The 9,050-nt window shown below is 50.2% G+C and overlaps 2 protein-coding genes across 2 annotated transcripts in view; one reads left to right on the top strand and one right to left on the bottom strand.

Annotated features, from left to right (window-relative positions):
• The window catches only part of ERICH6 (glutamate rich 6), a gene marked incomplete at its 5' end in the record, with an annotated part of 8,989 nt that extends 7,210 nt beyond the window's left edge, over positions 1–1,779 (top strand). The window contains 2 exon segments of the mRNA XM_026854654.1: positions 71–232; positions 235–1,779. Coding sequence (XP_026710455.1) covers positions 71–232; positions 235–549 — 477 coding nt within the window.
• A 132-nt stretch (positions 1,780–1,911) lies between these two features.
• Positions 1,912–7,961, bottom strand: SELENOT (selenoprotein T). Its single transcript, XM_026854661.1, has 5 exons — positions 7,824–7,961; positions 6,612–6,738; positions 5,804–5,891; positions 4,246–4,397; positions 1,912–2,722 (listed from the first exon to the last, which is right to left on the bottom strand). The coding sequence occupies exons 1-4, from the start codon at positions 7,895–7,897 to the stop codon at positions 4,273–4,275; spliced, it is 414 nt and encodes a 137-aa protein (XP_026710462.1). The 5' UTR covers positions 7,898–7,961; the 3' UTR covers positions 1,912–2,722; positions 4,246–4,272.
• Positions 7,962–9,050: the final 1,089 nt, after the last annotated feature.

Below are 9,050 nucleotides of genomic sequence, written 5' to 3'. Positions count from 1 at the left end.
CGACTGCAGCCCCCGAGCCCCTTCCCGCGCTGCTGTGGCTCTGCCCACAGCCTCGGCCTCCACTCCCCAGGCCAGTGCCGGCGGCCAGCGGCCTCCCCCCACCCGGCTGGGCAAAGACGAGCTCCTGCTGCTCACCCTCAGGCTGCGGATCCTGCGGCTCTTAGACAGAATCCGGTGGTGCCTCAACTTTCCTTCCAACGAGCAACGGGACAGAACGAAGCCCCCGGCCGTGCCTTACCACACAGACCCCCAAAGATCTCGCAGCTCTGCACTGCTCCCGACGTCGGCGAAGAGCTGCACAGCTCGCTCTGGGCGATGGTGAACGCTGTCTGCCCCACACGCGGCTGCTGCGACGGGGGAGCGCGGCCGAGAGGCTCTGCCAGGTTCCCCCACGGCCACCCCTCCCCTGGGGCCCTCCCACCTCAGACAGCCAGTATCGCAGCCCATGAGGCACGACGAGGGGCTGTGCTGGGGGTAAATCCCTCCGTGATGCCACCTCGTCGCTCCCGCACGGCCTCTGCTCTCCCAGCAGAAACCAGCCCGGGCTGAGCAGCTGCCCCGCGGCACGAGGTAGATGCCCTCAGTGTTATGATTTAGTACCAGTCCGCATGTTGACGAGGTCAATCACGTGCCCACACACGGGTCTCTACACCCTCATTTTAAAATGACAAAGTAGCCCTATGCAGGAGAGCAAAGAACAGCAACTTTACCACTAAGGACGTGGGTCTGGGCCTGCCCCTGCCCCCAGCGATGGTGGCCACGGGACCCCCCCTCCACTAAAGCTGCGTTTAACGAGCTGGTTCAGGGAGGAGAAGCCCTTTGGGGATCACGGGACACAGAGGGAGCTGAGGGCCCAGGAAGCCCCAGGCCAGGTATTTCTGGGGGCTGGGGGGCGTGGGGATGAAGGGGACGCAATGCCTGCTCTGCCAGACATGGACTTCCAGGCTGGGGCTGCCTGGGAGCCACAAGGGCTCAGCTGGGCTTAGGCCAGACCACCAGAAGCACCAACTTCAGCCTAGAGCAAGCTCTGGCCAAAGCACCCCAGAGAGCAAGTTGTGGGCTGGCGTCTGGGTTAGGGGACGGCTGGCAGGTATCGCTGCCATAGCAACCATCATGGTTCTTTTATTTCCATTTATTGCTCCGTTTTCCTTTGGTGAACAGCGATGGCGGGGCCTGGGCAGACACGAGCACAGCCCCCGGGCAGGACCTGCCCCTGCGTTTAAGAGCTGTCAGCAAAGGCTCTCGCAGACCCAACCCCAACATCTCAATAAACCACCTTGCCCAGGGGGAAGAGAAGGAACAGGGGGGGCATCGCTAGGGAAAGACTGGGAACAGCTGACGGAAAACCTCAGCCTAGCAACACACCTCTGCATTTATGTGTTCTGATTTGTCTGAAGTTTGTAACTGATGAGAAACTGTTACCCACACCAGACAACATTGGTTAATCTGTTTCAGAAGAGAAGGCATGAACTGCCCAAGAGATGAATTCAGCAGGGCCAAAGCAGCCACGAGGCCTTTGTGGTTCATGGCTGCGACAGCAGCACCCTCGTAACAACCCGCACCGGCCTCTGCCACAGCCATGGGACAGCGGGGGGGACCCAACGCTTCACCACCAGCCCCCAAGCCGCGGGCAGGGCCAGGCAGTTCCCACAGGCAGCCATGGCTCTGCGCGTCCCCGCCTCGTCCCGCCCGAGGAGCTCTCCCGCAGGGTCGGTAGGAGGGGGGGGCTCCCAGGGACGGGGGTCCCTGCGCAGGGAGCACAGCGCAGCCCACCCCCACGCCCGCAGCCTCCCGGGGAGCCCCCCGCTCCGACCCAGCCACCCGCCCCCGCTACAACAGACCTCAGGTCCCGTCCAGCCGAGCTCTGGCGGCGAAGCTCCGCGTGCTGAGACAAGACAAACACAGGATTAGTGACTTTGGAAGGGAGGCTTTTTATGCGTTTTTTCAATTGCAGTTCTAAGAATATCCACCAGTGACTCAAACAAGGTACTTCACACAGTAAATGAGAACTCTTTATTCAAAATTAACCTTCTCGTTTCTATTTGGGACAGTAGAAAGGCCCAGCTTTTCACCTCCTCAGAACGGTCAGGGAAAACCCTGAGCTGGCCAACACAATTCAAAGAGCAGTCGGTCTCAATTTTCAATTGAAGTCACAAAATGATGTAACTACTCTGCATATAATTTTGTTTATATAATTTAGTATATAACGCACTGTTCAACTCTGCCATATATTTTGAAAAATATACAAACCTGCTTTAACCACATTAGAGATATTTGATAGACAGCTGTCAATTACTTAACTGTTTAGGACAATATCAGACACTCCTATAGCTTCATTTTAAACTACAAAAAGAACATAAATTCATATAAAATACAACAGATTAAACAAACTTTTTTTTTTTTCCGAGGAAAAATTAGGTATCAACTTAATCTGCCATTGTGTGAAACATGAATATAAAATAAGTTACAATTAGTAATGCCTGCATTGTTGAGCTATGAACTGGTCGAATGAAATCTTAAAAAAACTATACAGTATTATTGCACTCCGTGACTGTGCAGTATCTGGAAACACGCCAGCACTGAAAGAGCTCTTCCATTAAGTTTGTTGTCAGGAGGCAGAACGCGGCGGCGAGAGGAGCATCCAGTCTGCACTAACAGCGTGCTGTCTTCAGTACAGACCTTCATGGGTCGCGCCGCGCTGCCGGGAACCGCCACTTAATGCCTGGGGAGGAGACACCGGTTACGGCAGCACCCGCCCCTCCGAGCCGCCCGGCAACCCCCACGCCCGGCAACTCGTGCCAGAGTGCCCGTGTCCCAGGCGAGGACACCCCCGGCACGGCCCTCGGAGTGACGCCCCCTCAGCGGGAACGGAGACACGGAGGCACAGCAGCTCTCTGGGCTCCTGCCCCGTTACACAGAATTCTGCATCAGAACAGTCTCCCGCGCTTTGTGAGCTGCAGCCACACCAGCCTGCTCCCAGCAAAGGGCCCCCCAACCCTGCACAGGGGATGCTGGGCTTCAGCACCTCAGAAGTGCAGGAAACACCAGACTTCTTAATACTAAGGATCATTTTATAAATAGAAAACAGCTTATTTCATGATTAAGGTGACTTCTGCCAAGTTACTAGGACAAACCAGACTTGACAAGAGGAGATGCCTGCAGGAATGGAAAGTCAACTGTTCCTGCTACTCCCTGCAGGAGGGCTTCGGGGCCACAGTCTCTCCCAGTTCTCTCCCTGCTGCAGGAAGCCGTAGGAGGGTGAGTGGAGGGAGCGGTTGATGGGGAATAAAAGTAGGGTTTGGAGTCTGAGCTCTGAATCGGCAAGGAGGAGCCGAGCGAGCCCGGGCTGAAGCGTGATTTCCTAGGAGGAGTGAGACTGCCCGCGGGGCTCGGGGCTCTCTGAACGTGCCCCCCACGTGCTGTGTCCTGGCCTCCATACAGAGGAACTTGCAGGAGCCAAACGGCATCAGAGAGCCCCGAAGGAACCGCGCAGGCGGCTGGGACCAGCTCATCAGCCCCAGGAGCCGCCCGGCCACGGCGGCAGCACAGGGTCTGTCACTGGGAGCGGGGTAATGCCAAGAACCAGTCTCAAACCAAAGAGTTCCTGTGCCAGAAACTGCACCGCAGCAACCCAGAACTTCACTGAACGGGTCTCCTAAGTGCCAACTGTCTATTTTTGCATCAAGATAAGCCTTCTGTATCACATCAGCACTGCTACGAAGAACCATAGGCTAAATGTTTGAAAGCCACAGGGGATGTGGAACTGGTCTGTCATCCAGTGTCTAAGGACGGATGTGAACCCTCTGCAAATACTCCTTGGCTGTTGGGAGCAAAGGGCTAAAGCAGCACCAATAGGGGCAGGAAAACGTTCTACTTTCTGGGGTCAAGCAACTCGAGTAGGTTACACACTGTAGAGAAACCCTCTGCGGACCGGCCGTTTCAAGGCTGGGAATGCAGAGTGTGTTCTGGTCTCGGCCCAACACCACTCACTAACACAAGGCCTTCTGCACGCAGCAACACATCGGTCCTGCCCGAAGGAAGGCCAGCTCCCCCTTCTGACACAGGCAGAACATCCCCCAAACCAGAACCTCCCACCAAAACAGTAAAATCATACATGTCCATGTACTTGAAGGCACTAGAGCCGGCTCTCTGGTAAAAGACTTTCAAATGCACAGATACACAACCAGACCACGTAACCCTTCACAGCCAAGCCAGCAGAGAGCTGGCGGCTGGAAAAAGACTTACAAGAAGTTTCAGTGCTGATAGATGGGGCTATGATCGATGATGAGGCATTGACTCCATGTGCACATTGAGCTTCATTTCGTTATCAAGGATTTGTACAAGCTGCTGCATGGAAGGAAGGTGGCCAGACTCGAGCTTAGACCACACTGGAACATCTACCACAAAACACGTGGAGGGGAGAGAAAGCACCGTTACATCGACAGTCAGAAAACACATTTAAACATAAAATTTAAAAGATCTAGGAAGCTACACAAGTCAGTACGATTTTATAATGAGGAAAATATCTGGATCAACAATGCCTCACCCACCTGGCTGTACTAAAATCTGTCCAACTAGGAGACCAGAGTCTAATGCTTCCATTTAGAAGTACATCATACAGATTTAGAGGTTCAAAATACCCACTGACAGCAGGTCTAAAAGTAGATTACAGAGTGGCAGAGTAACATAGCAAGTCTTAAACCATCACTAAATCTTTGAAACCTGTGGGTCTCATTAGTCTTCATCTCACTCTAAAACACCTAAACCTGGCGCTCACAAGTTCTGCTTACCAAGATCTGGCTTGGAAGGTTCCACTCAAAGTAGCTGTAACCCCCCCCGAAACATAAAAGGCAGCACAGCCCGCAAGTACTTCAGGGTAAACACAACATTCATTTCTGCTGTTGGCAAATACTCCCTCAAACATCCCCCACTGCTGTAGCACCTCACAAACCCACTCTGGAAAATACAACTGCTGTCATCTACATAAAACAGAAGCCAGATTGGAACCATGTTGTCCCAAAATACAAACCAGAAACTTTTACAAGTCCAGGTGTGACTGTTCACCCCGAAGGAGGTTCTGCTGCTGATTCTGAGCCAGGATTTAGGGTGAGAGGTGCACTGAGTTCAACTAGTCTGATGCAATACTGCCAGCCTTTGAAAGGTTCTGCAGTGTGCGACGACTCAGACACTGAAATGTGCCCTGCGCCATCATAAACTGAGATTACAAAGCACAGACCTGGATTACAGACTTGTGCCTAGAGCACGAAAAATTCTGAAACTGTAAAACTGTTTGAAGTCAGGAGGTCCACAGACTCTTAACCTGAAGAAAAATCAGTATTGCTGTCCACTGGTACCAAAAATCTGGAAATAGCAGCGGATCCGACAGGCTCCCAAGGGTGAACCACATCATAACGGGGCAGGGAAAGCACCTAATTAACTGGAGAGCTCATCATGCTTCCCTGCTTGATCATTTCTTACTCAGTGTGCACCATGTGCAAAGAAAGAACATAGCACAACTACTGCAAATGCCCAAGCATTCCTCTAAATGACTCTTCCCACAGCTATTTTAAAATATATGTGACTGATATCTATAAGCTGCTTTATAAGACTTCTATGATTTTCAACATTTATTGTGATACAGAACGTCTGAAGTCTCAAAATGGCTGGCAATTACCACAAACCATCCCATTTCTGAAGGCACCACATCCCACAACATCCCTCGTTCTCCACCACAGCAGCTCTCACCAGTCTCTGCACACACCCAACACTCCACGATTCCCCCCAAGGGCACGTTCTCGCTCACCGTTCAAAGTTATTTCGAAGGCGCCCGTTGACATACACTGGTTCTCAATCATGTTGCTCAGGAAGAAGACCATCATGCAGGCGTAAACCTAGAAGAGAAGAGTCCCCCGTACTTCAGCCACAGCTTGCTTTAGTCAGTAAGTGCTGGAAGCTCACGAGTGTCTCTGTACTCCCCTCTGCAATTCATCAAGTAATCCCCCAACTGCAGAGCCATCTTCCTTCCCTTCTCTTCCTAGAACGATTATGCACGCCACCTTCCCCGGACGGATCAGAGCATCCCTGGGCCCAGCTGGCAACCCTGACACGCCGTTAGCCCCTGCTCCGTCCCCCCACAGCCACAACATTTCAGCTTGGTTTTTCTAATCACCATCTAATTGCATGCCTCATCTATGAAGAGTCTGACGAAAGCAACAACTGCAGAACAGTTATGAGACAAGAGAAAAGGGAAGCTGTGATTTTAACACCACCAATATACCAGCTTGGAACTCTACTCAAGTCCTAAAAAATGAAAAAAATCTATGATCAACTTTGTCAGTGTCATTAACCTCAGCTGACCCTCCACAGCACCATCAGCTCGGAGATGCTGAGAATCAGATCTGGGTCTGTCAAAAACGAGAAGCACCACTATTAAAAATAATTACACTAGTGTAAAATTCTCAAGTATATTTAGTTACAGAAGCCTAAAGGTTCTGTTAAGGCTGCAGTGTACAAAGGTTAAATCGGTCAGGATTGTGAAATACTCCCAAAGCGCTCTTAAAGTCACTCTAAAGCTGCTTTTACAATATAAAAGAAGAAAGTATGCTGTTTACCTTATTTTCTTGGCCCCACTGCCAGATGCTTGGAGCTTGCATGCCAAAGAAAGCAAATGGATCCTTGCCAACGATTATTAAGCCTATTAATACTAGTTTGAAGACGGACAGAAAAGATGCTATGTGCCTATCAAAAGACAACACATAAAAGTGACTTAGAAGGTGCAGTTACTACTTCACCACTATACAGCTGTAATTCACCTAATCACAAGGATTTTGATAGTGTACAATCAAGGGTTTCAGAGGAAATACAAAACTTTTCAAGTTTATCTTGCTGTAGAAAAAAAAGGCAACACACATTAACAAAAGCACACAGCCTCAGAGGGAGACCATTCTTGTGCACCATGCACACTTTTTTTTTCTCCTAAGCAGACCTCCAATAGAAATTTGCTTTCAACCTGTAAGTGCCTAAATTGGGTAATACATTCAGTTTCTTAAAGAAACAGTTCCACGTTAGACACGTTTAACTGACAGGCACTACCTCCCCGTAAAGCATTTTCCCAGCTGATGCAGAAAACCCTGCAGTTTTTTGTAAGAATTAAACCTACAGCCAGAGAGCAAATTAATAGGGAGGTATTTAATCTCACAGCACTCTTACCACTGCAGTTATTGCAGTAATTAGGTCAAGAAGTGGTTCAGAAGGTGCGACAGTAACTACAGCAATCACTCTCTAGCATGTACACCATGGTTTAAATAATAGCAACAACACTATTTTTGTTGTGTCTTTTTCCAACTATCTCTGGGCTTCCCGGCACCCCCAGCTGTAGGGAAGGACACCCTGGTAGTCTCTCCGATGAGGTCAGCTCTCCCCTGACTTACACACTAAAACCAAGCTCTTCCCTCCTCCCAACCTTACCCCTTACAGGAATTTGTCACTACGTGCATAAGCCTGAGCAACAAATGTGATGTCCAGATACATCATGAAGGAAAGTTGGAAAAATTAACTGTAAAAAAGAAAGTGAATTATATAGTTTAGTTTAGATTGGAACACGACAGGCCTCATCACACAGACATCAGAGGGTAACGCTCGCAGTGAGAGCTACGGTGGCTACCTGGAAGGGAGAAGGTAACCGAGCTTGTGTAATCAGAGTGGGAAAAAACCTTAAGGTTGCATTTTCAGTATTATTTAAGTGCAAATGCACATGTGCACCACTCATATTGGAGCCTACATACTGGAAAAAAGACAATCAGTAGTGCCAGCCGTATCCTTACCTATATATAGGTTGAGGAAGGTAGTTCTCCCCTTCGATTCGGATGTCTGGGTACCGCTGGCTAATGACCCGCATGTACTCCTCAAACACCCGCCTGTAGCCTCAGGAGACACTGAAAGCAGACAGGGATTGTCACCAAAATTGGGATGCTGCATGTTAAAGTCACTGGTAAACCGGCCACACCCGTACTCGCACTGTTCATAAGCCGTTCAGTTGAAAATACAACTAAAATTCTTCGTGACAAAGAAAAAAAACGATTTGCAGCCAAGTTACACATCAAAAATCCCGATGGCTGGCTGGGCGCTTGGGTTTACACAAATTTGTTTCCACGTACTAGCACAGACGTGATGTTTTGGTGAGGTCCACTAGGCAAGGAGTTACTTGTTTCCCCAGCAAAAAAGCTGCTAAGTTAACAAGTGTGAGCAACTGTCACCCTGCTCTGTGCCCAACAATACCCGAGATTCACACAATGCCATTTTAATTCACGGCTGGTTAAATGTTAAGTCTTTCTGGGACTGCCCACAGACAAGTAACACTGCTCCCAGCTATTCCTGTGTAAGGATGACCAGGTTAACGACAGAAGAGTTAAACATTACAGAGCTGTACTTTGGCCCGCATTTCTACCTTGCTACCCGACCAAAAAAAGTCGAACAAAGTACTTTGTCTACAGAGTGCACCTTTTGGGTGCTCTCCAGACCCTCACGACACAACCTGGCCCAGACTCCGCTGTGGGAGCCGCAGAGAATATTCTCGCTGCTGCCAGCCCTGCCGAGGCAGCCCGGAGCGGCGGCGGGCCCCGGTTCCCCCAGCCCGGCGCGGCGAGAGCCACGGAGCTCCACGAGAACACCGAGGCAGGCGCTGAAGGCGTCTTTTTCTTATTTTTTCTGCAAACAAGCTACATGCCTTAAGACGGCCTCGCCCCTTCCTACTCCTGCTCGGTTTCGCTCTGAGCAGCTGACACGTTCAAGAACATTCTTAGAATGATATAGAGGTGCCTGATCTCCCTGAATGCTGGCCAGACTCATTAAAAAACAAAACCAAAACCAACCCCAACAAAAAGCCTTCATTACAGTCTGTCAAAAATATTAACTTCTCCTAAACGCAATCCTAAACCGGTAAAATACCGCGTCTTCTATTAAAAGGCCTGAAAAGGGCGTTTTCGTCGCGGATTTTTTTCAGAGCCCTTCTCTCACCGCTGTCCGGCGGGCCCGGCGCCCACAGCCCGCCC

This window comes from Athene cunicularia (assembly GCF_003259725.1).
Source record: "Athene cunicularia isolate RWA chromosome 9 unlocalized genomic scaffold, athCun1 chr9_part1, whole genome shotgun sequence".
In the NCBI taxonomy this organism is placed as follows: Eukaryota; Metazoa; Chordata; class Aves; order Strigiformes; family Strigidae; genus Athene; species Athene cunicularia.
Note: the sequence above shows the minus strand (reverse complement) of the source record. Positions and strands in the feature narration are given on the sequence as shown.